Source organism: Sylvia atricapilla, chromosome 13 (assembly GCF_009819655.1).
Source record: "Sylvia atricapilla isolate bSylAtr1 chromosome 13, bSylAtr1.pri, whole genome shotgun sequence".
NCBI classification, from domain to species: Eukaryota; Metazoa; Chordata; class Aves; order Passeriformes; family Sylviidae; genus Sylvia; species Sylvia atricapilla.
Genome location: NC_089152.1, coordinates 14,514,603 through 14,533,582, shown reverse-complemented (window position 1 = coordinate 14,533,582; position 18,980 = coordinate 14,514,603). Strand labels below are relative to the sequence as shown.

The 18,980-nt window shown below is 39.7% G+C and overlaps 1 protein-coding gene across 2 annotated transcripts in view; it reads left to right on the top strand.

The window, feature by feature from the left end:
* THSD4 (thrombospondin type 1 domain containing 4) overlaps positions 1-18,980 on the top strand; it is a 214,888-nt gene that overhangs the window by 128,755 nt on the left and 67,153 nt on the right. Inside the window, exon 1 of one of the 2 annotated variants that reach the window (XM_066328522.1) lies at positions 628-878. The exons of the other annotated variant lie outside the window; for it this stretch is intronic. Within the exon in view, the coding sequence (XP_066184619.1) occupies positions 807-878 (72 nt within the window). The 5' untranslated portion in view covers positions 628-806. Of the gene's footprint in view, positions 1-627; positions 879-18,980 lie in introns of those variants that run through there. 2 annotated transcript variants of the gene reach the window in all.

Genomic DNA, 18,980 nt, shown 5'->3' with positions numbered 1-18,980 from the left:
AAGTCAAAATTTCTTCAGCTATAATACACAAAAGAAAGAGACTACATCCATATCCTACTGCAGGATTATCCTAAAGGAAGGAGATCCATTTCAGGAAGCAGTTGTGACATTCTAGAGAGTGAAAGGGCACTCGGGTTCCCCTGGGCTGTTGCGCTGGGGCCAGGGATGAGGCAGCAGGTTCTGGCCGATCAGGCAGGATCAGGCCGTTCAGCTTGCGGGGCTGGGCTGGTGTAGGGCTGACTCTTAAACCATAGGTTGCTTCCTGGTTAGATTTTAACTTCTGATTTATGTTTTATAAACTTGTTAATAAAAGGAGGTGCTGTACCTTTAAGTAGCACATGCCGTCTAACCATCAACAGGCATCTCTTGCAGCAGCTTTAGCCTGTTTCTCCAATCATGCCTGCCTAAGTCAATAACGCTTTGCCAAAGCTCCTCGTGCATTAAAGGTTACCGTTTAGCTTGTTCCATGAATCACAGCAGATGCATAACTTGGCAGTGACCATTTCTGTCCCTCCCCTTCTCCGCTTCATACTGCCTGCAGCCCCCCAGCTCAGTGCTGGCCGAGCCCCCTCCCCCAGCAGGGAGAAGTCATTACATGAAGAGATCAACTTACCAGTTGTCTTCAGAGCAGTGGCTGAGAGCAAAGCTCCTGGTCGGACCGTGAGTGCGAGAGAAAGGGGGAGAGGGAGACAGACCCGTACCTACAAGAGCTCAGGGCTCTGATCCTGAGACACAAGTGCATCTGCTAGCTGTTAGCACTTGGCAGAGGGTTTGCTCCTCCAGGGTAGCTCTAACTTTGGGTAATAATGTTTGTCAGCTACCTGATACTAACGTTGCTCTGCTTTCAAACAGCAGTGTTAGCAAGACCTGGGGGTGAGGTAAGCAAAACGCAATGTCTTGTCAAAAATCGTCTTGTCACAGTTGTGTTTGCTTCATATCTGTTAAGATGGACTGTGAATGACTTTTATGCTATTAGACATTTTAGAATTGTGTTGTTTGTGTTGTGTAAAAAGCTTTTGCTTTGGTTTAGTTTTGGGGGTTTGTTTTGTTAAGGGGATTTTTGTTTGCTTTTTTGCTTTGGGTCTGTTTGGGTTGGGGTTTTTTTGTCTTTGCAAAAGCCAAAAGGTAGTAAAGGAAAATAGTTTGAAACTTAACTTCTCTGGATTTGATATAAAATACGCTTTCTGTGAGAGATGACTAATTTGTGAATTTTTCTTTACTAACATAAAGAGAAATATGATACTCTGCAGCAGTAGATGGTAGTGTTTTGTTCATATTTTCTGTAAAAAATGTGCGCTAGTGAAAAAGTTTTTGCACAGGACGCATTTTGGGGGTGTGAGCATGTAAAAACTCCAGGCTTCATTGCTTCAATAACATTCTTTTTGTGCAAATACATGTAATGTTTAGTCTGGGGCAGGGCAGAAAGAACTTGATTTTTTAAAAACTGTGTATCATATAATTAAAAAGAGACTTTATGCATTCCTAATATTCCTAATTCCTAAATCTTGAACAGTGGAATAGAACAGCTCTTTATATGCTTTAAAAAGTTGCTGCTTGATTTATGAAGAGCCATTTTCCAGATTTTTGCCCCATCAGAGCAGTTTGTCGTCAAGTACTTATTTCATACCAAAGCAGAAATTTTCTGCTACTCTTTTGCCATTTAGGACATAATTCAGCAGGCGTAGTACTGTTAGATATAAAATATTCCATCTAATGAAATTACTTGCAGAAAATACATTTGATACTCATTCTCCCTTGCTTTACCTGAAATAGGATGTGTAGCTGTGCATTTTAAACGAATCATTGGGTGTACTTTTGTTCCATAAATACGCCTTGCTTAAGTAAATCGTCTGAAAACAGTGATTTTGCTTTAAAGCTTTGTCTTTTATTAGTGCTGTCATAACTTAATAGTAGCCTGATGAAGTCCAGATCAATTACTCTCCCTGGTAAAGGTGGAAGTGAACTGGAAAAATCACCTTGTCCAACAGTGTGTGGTTGACACTCTCTGTAGCTCACATGTCTAGAAATAAACTTTATTTTGCTTTCAGGGTCTTTTAATAGGAAAATCTGTAACAGCTTTGATTCAAGAAAACGTCTCTGAACGAAATCTTGTGCTGCCTTTGATCTAGTTAAAGCAGGGAAAGTTTTCAGCAGAGTATTAACCAACTTAATGGTTTGATGACCAGAGCAACTGGAAGCTGATCATTGCCCTCTAGTTGTCACAGAAGTTTTTAACTTCCTGCTTGATTGTTACAGAGCACAGAAAATGATAGATGGACTCACCTTGTTCAGACTGAGGGACCTTAAAATCTGTGGTGGCTCATATGGAAAATATTTCTGTCACCACTGCAGGCACATGTGGTCTTCAGAGATCCATATAAAGAACAAATCTAGAGCAGCAGCAGTGTTGCCTGCCAATTATCCTCGTTAGCAAGTAAAATAAAAGCAATGCTGTGTTCTTACCTGGAAATTAATTTCTGCTGTAAAAGTGCAATGTGGAATGTTTTAGCACTGTGGTCCATATGCCAAGTACTTTAAACTGCACATTTTTTCTTAGTTTTTCAGCTAATACAGCAGACAGAATATAAAAAATTGGCCTGTTGCTTTATCAGTGAATTTTAGGTTGTAGATCTTAGCATAGGTAGTGAGAATTTTTCTCTTTATTATGTTCATATACCTAATTTTGGAAATTACATAATGAAAAAAATATACTGCGTCTACTGATATTAATATAATATTTCTTTGTCCTGTATTGTAAGAGACCACCCGATAATCTTGTGCATTTCCCTGCTCCAGCTGCAGAACCTTGGCTACATAAATATTATTTCTCTAGGAAATTACTCAGTAAAAATTTTTCCTGTGGTTGACAGTGAATTGAAGACAGAGAAAATAAGTGAGAAGCTATTTTTTAAAGGAGCCTGAATTGTCGTTTTGTGCTCCTTTGAACTGCTTTGTATACTTCTCTGAATATTTTAACTGATTTATAGGTATGTATTTTTAAAAGTTCTGCTCATAAAAGTGTCAGTTTTTGATAGATTATGAAGTCAACGGGAAGTTGCTTTTCTTGCCAGCTTGTTTTGTCTGTATTTTAATGCTGCAGAACTTTACATATTCAAGAAACAGCAAATAACAAAAATTGAAGTATGATGGTTTTTTCCCCATATAATTCTTAAGGAACCCCTAACACTTGTTCTAATGTGTGTATGATTATGTTCTGCTTTTCATTTGTTGTTGATTTAAGGCATGACTTGGCATGAAGTCAGTGAAACTGCATTGCGTCACTTTTCCATCTAGGAAGGAAATAAGGTTGCATAGATTTGCAGCTTGCACCACATTTGTGCTTGTGTGTGTGCGCTGCTCAGAAAATGAACACGCTGAGCTCCTAGCAAAACATGCTAAATCAAGGTTTCCTCCTTCTCACTTCTTTAATCTGATGGTTTGGAATCAGCTCTAGCATGAAAATCATTGGTTTGATGAGATACACTGGCCTTGAGAAATCTTTGAGCAGTAGAGAGTTTTCCTGAGGAACAGCCCATCCCTGTATCTTCAGGTATTCTTAAGTCTGTGATTACTCTTCACTCACAAGCAGGTAGCCTTTTAAATTTTGTGTTCTCAGTGTACTTGTCAGATATTTGCACTTGAGAATTTCCCATGCCTTGGGAATTTAGGTGATTCAACTGAATTTTCCCATTTTAGTAGCTTATTTAATCCCATACAAATTGATCAAAAAAAAATACAAATAAATCAGTACTTTCAGCCCTGTATCTCACAGTACAGGTGTCAGTGAAGATGTGCAAATGTTCTGAAGTTACCAGCTTGGCCTTCCCAGCAATAAAGTTAAACCAAATTGTACCATTCTGAGTTTGGTTTGAATTGTTTTCTACTAGTGTTTAAAAAAATTCAGTTTAGCTGACAAAATATATGGACAATGGGAAGGAAGCCTCACATATAACTTCTGTGTTTATTTGATTTGTACTTTAACTGATAAGTAATCATATTCTGACTAATCATCAAAATACATGATATATGACTTAACACAGAACTTTCAGCATTTTTAAGTGAACAGGAACAGGTTTTAAGATACCTAATTCTTTTCAGTTCTTTAGTAGTTGTTCAGGTAACAGCATGCTTTGCCACATGTATTGAGCTGTTTATAGAAGCGAAAGTTTTGTTTAAAGATGTAAAGACACTGTTTAGCTTAAGAGTATTGAATTCTAGATGCTATTCAGCTTTCTTCATAAAGTAGTTCAACATGGAGTGTGGAAGATACTTAACAGTGTCCTCAAGAGTTGTTTTAATATATTTTTATTATAAATAAATTTCACAGATGTGAAATGCTTCCCTTTGGAATTCAGGCATAAAGAGGGTGAAAGAGTCACACTCCACCCGCTAAAATGAGTAAAGGGAGCCTGAGCAGCTCTGAGTGAGATTCTTGGTGTGCTGCAGACACTGCTGGTTCTCATCTGTGGCTTATGGATCAACAACGACAAAGTTGTTGTACACAGTGTCCCAACTTGCAAGAGCAGGAATAAACGAACAGGAGTGCAGAGGGGCCTTACTGCCACGAGCTCCTGTTCATTTCCACCTCCACACTGCTTGGCCTCTCTGCAGTGTGTAGCTTCTCCATGGCAATCAGAGAGGCAATGTGAACTTGTCAGCATTTGAAAAGATCATTCACTGAACAGGGCCAGGTGTCACAATCCCCACTGCCCAAATGCAACACATTGCAAGGAAAAACTCAGTGTTCATCTCAGTGTTGTTACCTGTCTCCATGTGGTACAGTATGAATGGAGCTCTCCCTTGTTGATCTTGCTCAAGCAAGAAAGAAGAATACAAAGACAACCCGACGAAAGACCCCTAACACCTTGAGGTCATGGTCCTTTTGATGCTGTCTCTTGACTGACCGTTCTCTTGTCAAGGAGGAGCTCTCTTTCCTGAGACTTACTGGAGTAAAATTTCTGACCTTACTCAGTAGAGTCTTCCAGTATTCCATGGTCAGACCTGCTGCATGTGTGGACATTGTGTGTGCACTTGTGAAGGGGCAGGGCGACAGCCCCCAGCAGGTCACATCTGCAGCAGCTGATGTGATTTTGGCCATTTCTGTGAAAGGGCAGCATGGCAATGCTTGTGCTGCATGACTGTTGGTGGTCTTCACTTATTGCATTCAGCTGTACCTTACCAGCCATACTGGACTGGCTGTTGTATCTGTTGATTTTGTCATCTTAAATTTTTTTATCCTTATGATAGTCCTGTGATGTTGTGCTGTAATACAGCTGTTACTTATAAATTCCTGGGCCACATAGATAAAATACAGTTTGGAGGCTCAGAACATTATCAGAAAGAACAACTCTCACATATGCTTGAAAAGTCAGCCTTTGTAGCACATGAATGGTTTTATATCTGAGCACCGTCTCAAAGAAGTTGAGCTGTGTCTGCTCAGTCACCAGGATCGAGTTTAGCTGATGCTACACCTTCAGTCATGGGCAGGGAGCTCATGATGGGGCTCTATAAAACATTTCTGTCTCTGACTTCCACAGGACCAGCATATAAGAAAACATCATTCCTGCCACTGACGTAGGGACAAAACTAATTCCTCGTTTCTGTACCTGAGTGTTTCCATCTGCAAGCCAAGGTTAATAGGGTTTCCATTGATTCTCCTGAGAAATTGACAAGTCACCTTGACTGTTACTTTCCATAAAACATCACCCTTAACCCTTCTGTTTATGAAGCATGAGAACGTTTGAGAATATTTGTGGACCGGTAACTAAGGAGAACCATTTATTTATTTATTTAGCACACATAAAAGAAAGTTATTTGGATTCACTTTAAAATTACCAGATTAGAAAAAAAAACACAGTAATTTACATTTGGCAGTAACTGCTGACATCACCAGTAAAACATCTGAAAGTGAGACATACCATAGTTGAAAAATAATCCTGTCAAGTAAATACCCACAGCCTTGGCCGAATTGTAAGAGTATGCTGTATGTATTGGTGTAAGTACCAAAGTACATGTTTATTTCACCTCTGACGTTCTCGCCTCACTCTCCCCAGCTTTATTGTCTGTCTCAACTGCAGTATTAGTAATATAACTCTGGTTTGCCTTGAAAACTCTGGTGTAAACTTGGTGTAGTAGAATGTTCAGTTTAGAGTTGATTACAATCTAGTAAAATTACTCAAACTGTGTTCTTTTACCCTGTGTGACTGGGGGAAGTAAATGTTCTTCCAGTTTTATTCTCAGGATTTCTGTATGGCATTAGCTCTTCCTGTATGGTGTATCCGTGCGTGTTCTTGTGGGAGACAGGACTGCACTCCCAGCAGAGTGCTGGGCACTGACCAAAGTCTGTAAGGATATTCCCCTACTAGTTCTCTAGATCCAAGTCTTTTGGCTTTGGGCTCTGGTTCAGGCTGTGCTGAGCTTCTTGTTCCCTGCCATAAACATCTAAAAGATGGATTGAGGGCTGCAGTTATTCCCACAGTAATTACAGCATCATGCTCAGTCCTAACATAGTTAAGCTAAATTCATTAAGTCATTACCAAAGAAATGGTTACGTGTGATGGATGAGCTAATTTGTTTCTGAGACATGGTTCATAGACCACTTACTTGAAAGCTGTTCCAGAAACTTGTTGGATTACTTATTAGATAGACATATGTTTAAATGAATTTACCATGAATTTTACACCTGGAAATACTATTTTCCCTAGAAACGAATAGTTTACAAAATACTTTCCTAATCATATTTCATTATTTCATTATCAGTATCCATTCTTTTGATTTGCTTAATATTTTTTCCATCTTTGCTTTTTGAAGTAATAATTCTTTTAAAATTGAATTCTAATGAATGTATTTTTATCACTGTAATGTAAATGCTTTTTCTTCTGGCAGAGTGAGTTTAGCTCCTTTTCTGAGGATTTTAATATTTGTTCCAAACATGCTGAGCATATAAATGGAGCAATGAATTTAGAAGGCAGGTAGTTTATATTAGGATGTATTGAAAGGTAGTCACAAACAACAGAAAAGGAGGAAATAAAGATATAGTAAGTAAAATAAGTCACTGTAATTGTTTTGTAAATCATAACAGTCGTATATAAATAGATTTTTCTTCTAAAGACTCCTTTGGTTTTTCTATCTCTTTATGGCAATTTTATAAGGCGCTGAATTTTTAAGTGCTCTGATGTATAATAGGGTACAGGAATGTGTTCCAAGACCCATAAAATCTTTAATTAAAAGAATGGAAATTCTTGTAAACTCCTGGTGGTTGCCTTTAAGTAATATCACTTCTTAAAACACTTCCCACTCCCCCCAGCCTGTGAGATTATCTTGCATTTTGTTACAGCACTGTTAGGTTCTGCCCATGGATGATGTACCCGTTTTAGGGAAACAAACTGATTATTAGAATTCCCTGGCTTTCTGGAAGGGAGACCTGGCACACAAAAGAGACTCTGCTGAGTAACTAAATAAATGCTTTGCTGTTAGAAGTTAAAATGGAACTCCACTACCAGCTTTCCTGGAGGCACGCTGCTATGGTGGGTTACTGGCAGTTCTCACTGAGCTGTTGCTCAGAGCTTCTGAGTCCAGAGCTGGGGGCAGTTCTGCAGCCATGAGGAAGATAGAGCAAATTTTCAGTGCATGGTGGAAAAACAGTGGGCAGAAGGGGGCTGGTATGTGACACATATCCCTGTCCTTACTTGATCTGTAGCTTTCTCCATTTTTCCTTCAGTGTCACTTGCTGTTCATGGCAGCCAAAAGGACAGCAGCAGGGATCAATCATCACTCACTGTGTGAGAACCCAAGGGCACCAACACAGCACTTCTGTCACTGACAGCAGCTACATTGCTTCTCTTTAAAGAGCCCTGCTAAATGAGCCACATGAAAGTGAAGCACGAGAGAGTATTAAATTAAAGGTTTGCCTGTGTATGTCATTGCCTGAAGCAGTCGATCTGTTTCTTCATGGGTTACAGGTATTATTTTCCCAGCATGTGGGTTGTGAGGAAGGTTTTGTCGAGAGACAGAAGTTTTTGACAAATTTCCACTCCTACCTATTTGGCAGTCACAGGAGAATGAGGTGAATTAGGAGTCAATAAATTAATCCTCCAACCATAATTGCTTCTTGACTGAAGCATAATGTTTACTTCCATGTTTAATGAGATTTCTTCCAAAAATATAAACATTCTCAAACATTTTTGGCTTCATTTTGTTACTCAAATTTTTACTCAAAATTTAAAAATTTTTGAAAACTGGTTTTTGAAAAGGTGCTGACTAATATCATCACAGGTAGATGATAACTAGAAAGCTTGGTATTTAATATAAAATTGCCTCCTTGCACCTTGGAAATAGAAATTACAGAGGCAATGATAAAAGCATGTGGAAATGCTGCATTTTGATCCCAAACAGTTAATAGATTTACCATGGGAAATCACCCCCTCTGAGGAAAGATCTCTTCTGTCTATTACTGTAGTTATTTCACTATACATTTCAAATGAGCTTTAGGTAACTGCTGCAGAGACAACAAAGCCACATTTGATAACATTTGGTGTGTGGAAGATGTATTAACATCTGTACATGAGCAGAATGTCTGAAACACGTGCTGGACTCCTGCTTGTAAGCACTTGAAAACTGAGATTTATTTAGTGCTCGAACAAGCAGGTGATAGTGAAGTATTCTAGCCAGGGGCACCAACTGTTTTGATGTTAGCTGTGAGTCAATATCCTCTAGAAAAGCACAAGGATACAGGATAATTATATAAATAACTTTACTTATTTCCTGATTAAATGGAAAATTCTTGCTGAAATGGCAGAATTATCTTGTTGGAGCCAGTGTGTTAAACTGAAGACAATTTCCTCAAACATTTCCTTATATATTTTGATAGTGAGAACCTCAGGCACAGATTCTCTTGGTGCTATGGAGGAACAGAAGAGAGGAGGTGATAGGTGCACGGTGCCCAGTGACACAGAGGTGATGGGTGCACAGTGCCCAGTGACACACAGGTGATGGGTGCACGGTGCCCAGTGACACAGAGGTGATGGGTGCACAGTGCCCAGTGACACACAGGTGATGGGTGCACGGTGCCCAGTGACACAGAGGTGATGGGTGCACAGTGCCCAGTGACACAGAGGTGATGGGTGCACAGTGCCCAGTGACACAGAGGTGATGGGTGCACAGTGCCCAGTGACACACAGGTGATGGGTGCACAGTGCTCAGGTGACACAGAGGTGATGGGTGTACGGTGCCCAGGTGACACAGAGGTGATGGGTGCACAGTGCCCAGTGACACAGAGGTGATGGGTGCACAGTGCCCAGTGACACAGAGGTGATGGGTGCACAGTGCCCAGTGACACAGAGGTGATGGGTGCACAGTGCCCAGTGACACAGAGGTGATGGGTGCACAGTGCCCAGTGACACACAGGTGATGGGTGCACAGTGCTCAGGTGACACAGAGGTGATGGGTGCACAGTGCCCAGTGACACAGAGGTGATGGGTGCACAGTGCCCAGTGACACAGAGGTGATGGGTGCACAGTGCCCAGTGACACAGAGGTGATGGGTGCACAGTGCCCAGTGACACACAGGTGATGGGTGCACAGTGCTCAGGTGACACAGAGGTGATGGGTGTACGGTGCCCAGGTGACACAGAGGTGATGGGTGCACAGTGCCCAGTGACACCGAGGTGATGGGTGCACAGTGCTCAGGTGACACAGAGGTGATGGGTGCACAGTGCTCAGGTGACACAGAGGTGATGGGTGTACGGTGCCCAGGTGACACAGAGGTGATGGGTGCACAGTGCCCAGTGACACACAGGTGATGGGTGCACAGTGCCCAGTGACACCGAGGTGATGGGTGCACAGTGCTCAGGTGACACCGAGGTGATGGGTGCACAGTGCTCAGGTGACACAGAGGTGATGGGTGCACAGTGCTCAGGTGACACCGAGGTGATGGGTGCACAGTGCTCAGGTGACACAGAGGTGATGGGTGCACAGTGCCTGTGCCATAGAGGATTGCTCACGTGTACTCTGCTCATGACATGAAGTGGTTACAGTGTCATCTGCTCTGTGACTGCATCTCATCCTTTTGAAAATTTTGGGTATTCAGGTGATTCTTCAGTACCTCAAGTTAACTTTCCAGTGTTACCCTGAGGATCCCTGGTGGAGCATACACCAATGCTTGTGATGGGTTACGTTGGTTGGGTGCTTGGCTGTGGGTGATGAACAATGCATTACCAAGGAAACCAATAATTAGGAATGATCAACACAAGAAACAGAAATACTGCTTCAGCTGCTTTATTATGGTTCAGGAAATGAACAAAGCTAAAGCAAAGCAAAATGATAAGTAACTCCGGCATCAGGCCATTGGTAGTGAAAGTAAGAAAGCTCCTGATGCATCCAGCTGTCCCAGTGTGACTGTTGGGGATTATTCTCTGCTTAGACCATGTCAGCAGAGGCTGGCTTGTGTGCTGGCTCTTCTCTCTGAATGACCAGCACTTCTGATTGTCAGATGAGAGTGAGAAATACTGGGAGAGACAACTAATGCCATGATGCTTTATTTGTAATCATAGAAATGCATTTCTAACCATGCAAAATTGGCTAATAATGAAATAAAACCATACTTAGGATTCAGCTTAAGGTAAACAGCCGTAATAACTTGCTCAGAAGAAATTAGGAAGTTTTAAAGGTACTAATTTCCCTTTACATAGCTGTGTCGATTCTGAGAGGCTTTAAAGGAACTTCTCAAGTACAGTTCTAGTTCCTTCTTTGTTCTCACTCCTTACAAATTACCTGTCACACTGTTTTAAACATGTTATTAAATGTTACTTAAATGTGGGCTTTTCCTGTTCATCATTTTTGCTTTAGTAGTGGATACATTGAGTCATTTGGCATCTTTCAATTTTGTCATTCTCACTGCAGTATATTCTAGTTGTACCAATGAGCCATCTAGTTCTTTTATGAATTTCCCAAAGGTGATTTTAGGAAAGAAGAATCTGTAAATATATGTTTATAAGACATTCAGTGCATTGAAAAACTGGGAGTTACTTGAAAAAATCGAATACATTTTTCCATGTTGTCAGAAGTCAGTATTGATGCACAGAAGTCCATTAGTCCTTGGAAAGAATGGCAGTTGGTGTAGCTCCAGCTGTACATGCAGCCATTCATTTTAAGAATTGATTGAGAGCAGATGAGATCAAAAGTTAACATCTGCAGCTGTTTCTAGCTGCTAAATAAGCATTAAGGACCTGGTGAAGCTGTATTTTAGTGAAGAATAAACACTACAGGACTTGCAAGAACAAAGTTCAATGTTAATAGTACTATAGCACTGTTCTCACTCAAGTTGCAAGTTTTGGGTTCTCTCTGTTGAAGAGAAGGCTGGGAATATCTAGTGAGCAAGTTAAAATTCACACAACTTCACATCTTCCTGTAAGGACAAGTTAGCTCTTGGATAACAAACTAATGGTGCTAGAAAATGCTCATACTTCTGCGTCAAGTCAGAAGGAAATTTCTACTTCATCATGAGTAGTTTGGCAAAATTTTAGAAAGTAAGAAGTGAATGCTGTTAAAACATTGTTTGCTTTAAGAGGGTTTGGCCAAGGAAGGTAAGGAAATGACCTGAAAAACAATCAGCCTTGTGGAAACTACTGGAGACTTCATTAGGGAGACTTTGCAGGGAAGCAAGTGGAGGATCAGCACTGGGAATGTCAGGGTGAAGTCCTGGCTCAGATAAAGATTCTGAAAGCCAAATTGTCACTGATTTAAAATTGTATTAGGGTTTTGATCTCAATGACTGAGGATTTAGGAAAAATGTCATTAGCCAAATCCTGCTGCCTTGATTAGATGCAAATTTTCCTATGTGCATTGTACAAATATCTGTACAATGGCTGAGTTGTAAGTACATTGGTTAGGAGGATCTGGAAATAAATGTGGTATCCTGCAACATAAAGAATGAAAAAAACATCTGGTGTGGGACATTTCTAAAAATAGTAAGAGGTTACTAAACTCCGTGCAAGCCCTTTTAAATTTTAGAATAGAGCTAAAATTCAGCAGACATGCTGTCCCTCTTTCATTTGTAAAAGTCCTGTGGCTTAATAAGTTTCTGATTTTTATGCACTTATTTGTTAAATTACATTTTAATGACAAAAATTTAGTAACGTTTGCCATTATTTGCATTGAATCTATGAGAATATTAAGCGTTTGTCTCAGAGATCACTTAGCACTTTTAATACATTATTCACTCACTGAATTATCAAACTTAGAGATATGTTGAGGGAGTTAATTTTTTATCCTGTCTGAAATAATTGTATGGTAATTACCTGATAATTACTGGTAATTAACATACAGTTACTTGGCTACTTCAGAGGATTACAGTGATGCTTACCAATGTATTCAAATGTATCTATAAATGCAATCATTGTGTCTCTTTGTGGTCTCTTTTCTTTCATCAGAACATACCATTTTGTAAACACTCCTGAGTCAGACGAAGAGTTTTTCACTCATTTTTTTGACTTGTTATTGACAAAGCCTCCTTGATGCACTCTTAGTATTCATTATGTGTGTGAGATGAGTGAGTATGAAGTGCAATTTGAGCTGTATTTTATGGCACCTTCTGGGTAGAAAATGGAATGTAGTGTGGCTCCTCACTTACGTAGACACCTTTTGTGGGTTGCAGCCTTGGTGTCTGTCCTTGAAGGCTGCATAAAGCCCAAACTACACAGCACAATTTGTGAGGTCACATCAGCAGTTGTACAACATGATCAGATGCATGTCTGGATTGCTTTAACAGTTGGGTTGCTGGAGTTTTCTTGGATTTGTGTTTTTTTTTGTTTGTTTGTTTCTATTCTTATGTCTATCCTTTAGATTGGTTTCTATTGTGGATTTGTTGAACCTCTATAAAATGGAAACTGTAGAAACCTTATCATTTCTCATCAGGAATCAAACTAAACTTCATGTCCTTGAAGCTCTAAAAAATGTAACTAAATTTTCTTCCTGGTATTTTTACTGTTTTGTCTAGACAGAAAAAGAAATAGAAGCTTTAATAGTCATATTGGAATATAAGATTAAAATTGTCCCTGTGGGTAAGGATGTCCAAGTTCCTATTTCAGGTCACCTTCTCTCTCTTATGATCTTTCTTATTACAATTTCCATTTTTCTTTCTTTTATATTTCCTTCTGTCCTTGAAGGTTCAGAGATAAGTAGTTAAATTTAGGAATACACTTTTTGTTTGGAAATATATCTGAAAAAGTTGAATAGTCTGAATATTTGACAATTTCCCAGAAAATAGGTAAGATCATGACATTTACAATAATAACTAAGAGAAAGGGCAGCCTTCAGATATTTGGGGATTTTTTTTTCTGATTTGGAATGTGATCAGAATTGTTTTGCCAGCTTTAGTTGCCTCTGTCCATACATCAGTTTCTGCAGTTTTGATGGCACAGGCTGACCCTTGTAACATTGTCGTGTATTGTGTTGTACCACAGGGATCCTTTATTGTCTGGTTAATGAACTATCTCCATTAAAGCTCTTCTGACATTGGGACATTGAGAACAGATTGTTTCTGTATGGATGTTCTAACAGAAGTAAGGTGGGCTTATGCTGCCAGGCGTTTCCTGATGGAGCTCTAATAGGATCCCTTTCTCCTACACAGTCTCCTGTTCTCAAAGCCTCTGGTGCCTATCTCAAATGCATAGGGAAGCTAGTGATGTTTGCAGGGTGTTTAGAGCTGGTCAGGTCTAACAACTTCCATTGACTATTCTGCCAGTGTGTTTCTTGTCTTTGCTTAACTTAAGAAGTAGGAAACCTATGGTTGGGTATTTAACTGAGGTAGGATCACCAAGTACTGCTCAGCTATTGATGTTCTTTCTTGTAAACCCTGCCTCATGACAATAGACCTTTTCTCACCTCTTAAATAGAAGTACACAAAGCTGTTAGATGGTCGAATGCCTACAAGGAAAACTGTATGTTGTGACACTCTGAAAGTAATTCTCATTTTTAAGTCCTCCATGCCATTCAGTTCTATGATGTTCTGTTCACCTTGCCGAACTTAGGTTCATCTGGGAATCCTGAGGTAAAATGAGGGAGTCCCAAGCCACAGGGCAGCATCAAAGTGTCCACAAATGGTCTTAAAAATTGCTGGTGTCACTAATCCCTTATTAGATATAATGAGGCCTTAAAATTTCTTTTTGAATTGCCTTCATTAACCTGAATCCTGTGTAACTTGGAGAGGCAGATTTTAAATGTCTTTGTTAACATAGCAGGGGAGGTTATTAGAGGTTAATCCCTGAAGCATGACAGTTTTTATACAGCCATAAATTTATTTGTGTACGTTAAAAATACAAATGGTTTAAAGTTCAGCCCTTACAGTCTGTCTGGAGCTTAACTCAAAGCACAATCATGGCACATTTCCAGACAGTGGTTGTGCCAGGCTACAAGAGTTGGTTTCCCTGTCGTGGTGAAGCTGAAACCATCTGACTCCACATACTTGAAGTCAGTTTACTGTTGAATTGGCAGCAGTTGTGGTCAGGCTTCAGTTGTAAGAAAATGCTTTATTGCTTCCAAGTTTCCCTTTCAGCAAAGAACACTTATAAGACCATAAAACTGTCTGTGTCTTTCTAAGATCTGTCATGGTAGCCTGGTAGAACAGCATGTATTTTTTATTTGAAGAGTTAGTGTTTTCCAGTTATGTAGAAGGCTTAAGTAGCAATATTTATTTGTCCTCTGACTTGTTTCCTGTTGTTATCCTCTGTCCCTTCTGAAATGCACTGATCTGCATCAACAACAAGGAGAGTTTAGTTCCTCTACTGGTTTTAAAACAGTGGGAGATGCAATTGATGGGAAAATCTGCTGGAGAACAGTTCAGCACTCTTGCCAAATAAAAAAGGAGAAAAGTGCCACAGAGGTTTAAACCAACACTGTGTGAAGTGGCACGAGGTGATACCTCAGTGTTAATCTCCAAGATAAATTCTGTCCTCACTGCTTTTGTGTATGGTAACTGTGCTTGCTAATCCATCTGCAGGACCATTGACTTTACAAATTCCATTTTTGTTTGTCTTTGCCCACATTTTTAGGTAAGTACAAGAGTGGCATAACAAACTATCACACATGGCTTCTGTCTCAGATGTGTTTATTGGCTTCTTTCAGATAAACCCTACAGGAATCTTTTGGAAAATAAAGTGTGTCATTGAGAATTTTTTGTTTGTTTGTTTCTTACAAGTGCAGAAAAGAGAAAACTGATAAAAAAACTTAAGGTTTTAGATTATTATAATAGTGGTATGTCATGCAGTCTTATCAAGGTCTTAAGCTCAAGTTGAGTTACTATATCAGAAGTTGAGTTTATATACGTTGGAAACCTACTTATAAATTTAAATCTAAACTTAAAAGAAGCTAAAAAGGAGGAAGAAGGAAAACATGCAGAAAAATTGAAAATTAAGCGTAATACTTAAAATGCAGTTCTGTGGATGTCGGAGAGTTACATGGGTTTAATCAAATAATGGTTCATTGTAAAGCTTTTAATTGTTTCCCTTCTGTATGCACTAGTTTTCACTCTTCACCCCCATGTCTGTTTTCTCACAACACTGACAGTGTTTAGGGCTGTCCAAATCTGAGAACACAGACCAAATTCACACAGAGTGCATGTACCTATGTGTGAGAGAAAATGCACTTGTTCAGGCAAGTGCAAGCGTGCTGAGATGTCTTGAAGATCCAGAATGGATGTGTTACAGCAGTGATACCCTGACTACAAAATAGCAAAGTGTTTTGTTTTCTATGAAACATTTCTCTGAACCTCAATTTTCTAGCGGGGCTATGGGACATATTGAAGACTAGATTCTCCTGAATTACAACAGGACAACTGTTGATGAGGTCTTAAGCAGAGCTTCCCACTCCGAGATACACAGCTCTAAGCAGAGATGCATGTTCATTGCCTGCCTTTTTGTAGAGAAGTTTTTATTTTAAGTCCCAGATTTTTTCTCATGGTTGCTGTGGTAAAGTTGTACTGAAAAGCAGTGACTGCACACAGAGTTAGTGCCAACCTGGTCACTTAACTCTGTCAATGGTCATACAAGCCCTTGTCTCTTCCTTTGGTCATGTGCATTCTACAGCTTAAAGTAATATGAAATTACTAGGATGCTCACTGGTATGTTAAGTTTATATTAAGATAAGTTTAGATATAAGAGAGAAATTCTTCCTGGTGAAGGTGGTTGAACGCTCTCACGTGTTGCCCAGAGAAGCTGTAGACGTCCTGTTCCTGCAAGGCCATGCTTGGGATAGTGAAAGGTGTCCCTGCTCGTGGCAGGGGGGTTGGGACTGGATCATCTTCAAGGTCCCTTCCAACCCAAACCATTCTAAGTTTTTGTGTTGTAAAGTAATTTTTGATCTTCATGGCAGGAAACATGAGCTACTTACATGCAGCCATGACTTCCACTCACATTCTCCTCAGCTTACAGAGCCATGGATATTCTGAGCCAAACCCAGTGGTTCTTACCCAGGCAAAACTCCCACTGACTTCACTGACTTCAGTGGGAGTTTTGCCTAAGTAAAGACTGAAGGGTTTGGATCACCAAACTTAGAACATAAAGTTTTCTATAACCTTGGTCTGAATTGCGCAGAAGGCAGTGGGTGTTTGAAGGAAAAAGGAAATACACTTTTTTCCACAATAATTTCAGCCCTGTTAGTGCTGAAGTTAAAAGCATTCCTTTTGAGAAAGCCTGACTTCTAAACTCTGCCAGTGTCTTGGACTGGGGATGGTAAGAATTACATTTGGAATTCTTTGTACTGCGTTGCCAAGCTTAAGGAGATACTCTTCAATGAACTAAAGTAATTATTAGTATGGTTGGTGTTTTTGTCATATGGTAACAGAATTCATGTTCTGTGAAATACAGCAGTGTACTTGCTTTTTCTTGCTTTAAATTTAAAACAAACATCACAAATACAAAAGCCTTGAACCAAGTCCAGGAAAATCCTGTTTATTTACACAATACAGTAAATATACAAAAAAATATTATTATATGTAGTCCATCTTAAAATTATTAACTGCTTACAATGTGGTTTAAATTCTTCTCCAGTAAAATGCAGTTAGAACAGTTTTCTTCATCGCAGTGTTTGCTGCCCAGGTAGCACATGCCCAGATGAGTGTCTAGTTTGTACACAACAGCAGAATAAATGCTAAATATGGACAAATAAGAATATTAGTGTGTTACACCCACTTTTCCATTGTGCTTGTTTCCAATCAAAATGAAAGACACTGGAGAAGCAAGCCTGGACTACTTACATAGCAAAAATGTAGCAGTAGCAACCACCCTAGTTATTGTACAATGGCACTGAGGAATTCCACACCGAACAGGATGTGAGGAATTTTTCCTGTGAATCTAGGTTTTGTGCTTTCCTGTTGGTAAAGACTGAAGATGTCAGAAACATGGCCTGTTGAAATGTTTCTGTGGGCCAAGGTGGTGGTTGATGGGAATTACTCAGGAGTGTTTGCTTTTCTGGGATCCCTTTATCTGCTCCCTTCGTTGGTGGTTAGATTTGGTACCACAGTAGCTCTAATCTGTGGTGTTCTGCATAGCACTGAAGAAAGTAAAGGAATGTGGAAACAGAACAGGGAAACCTTGATGAAACCTCATGTTGTGAACCTTGGCATCCTGAAACCCTGTCTGTGGACAGAAATCCTGTGGTGGATCTGTGGCCCAGGCTGGGATGAAGGGAAGTCTGCTAGGGAGGTCTGGAGCCATACAGGACTGTAGAGAGGTAATGGAAGGGCTGGATCCTAAACCATGGATAGTTTATTCAGCCCTACAAATTTCATTGTTCCTTTAATACAGTGAACATCACCCAAACTCTACATTAAGGTTAGGCAGGCTTTGAAAATTTTGTGTTAGAACTTCCAAGTGTTGCAAATTTTAGAGGTAAATTTTGCTCTAGGGTGGAAAGTACAATATTTAGGCTCTTTTTTAGTTCTAGCATCAGGTTTCTAAAACTCTCTGTGATACAACTTTACTTTATACTGAGATAGTATGCATTGTATCCAGAACGATAGAAATATTTTTTTTTGGAAACCAACAATCACGAAAGCAACAAGACTGACTTAAACCATGATTTCTTTGAATTCTAATCTACACCTAGGAATTTTTTTACAAATATATGGTAAGAAATATCATGTAGTGACTTCTGCAGCTTCATATAAAATGATAGTTGCAATCTGGGCTAAATTCTTCATAAAGAAAATATTTTAAACCTAATATGATGAGTGCATAATGGGCTTCATTCTGTGGTCTTTATAAAAGTTTCCTCTGCCTACATTTTGCAAGTCTGTGCTCCTTGCATAAGCTCTTTGAATTTCCTGGTCATTGATCCTGCTCAGTGTAGTGAAGGGGCAGAGAATTACTTTTCCTCCTGTCCTGTTAGCTGTGGGCTTGAATATCTATTTTGTCCTATGCTGCAGAGCACACGGTGGTGGAAACTCTTGGCTCTGCTTCATGTACAGAGCACCGAGGAGTGGAAACTCTTGGCTCTGCTTCATGTTAGTTTGCACTTCAGGCAATTGAATTAGCACCACTGTTGGATCACAGAATCTTTTTTCCTACCATGCCACTGTTGTAGTCTGACAGGTACAATGGTCCCCACTATCACACAGCTCTCTCACCTTCACTTCTTGGGCAAGAGAGACACTGGCAGAAACCCCTCTGGACCAATCCTGCAGAGGTCTGGGAATTTTAAAGCTGTCAGGCAGAACTTGCCAATGAAGAAGTAGATCACATTGTGTCATTACTAGAAGCACTGCTGTGCTTTATCAGTGCGAAATGACAAAACAATGTAAAGACATTTTAACTGAAAGTTTCTTGTCATTACCTCCATCAGCAGTGATTGTGTTATCTTCAAGTTGTCATTTTTACATAACACACGCATTGTTTATAACCTATGTTATAAAGAGAAGCAAAAGAGTGAAATCTATGTTAAAAGCTAAATTAGATTTCCATAAAGAATGAGGATATCAGGCCAACCACA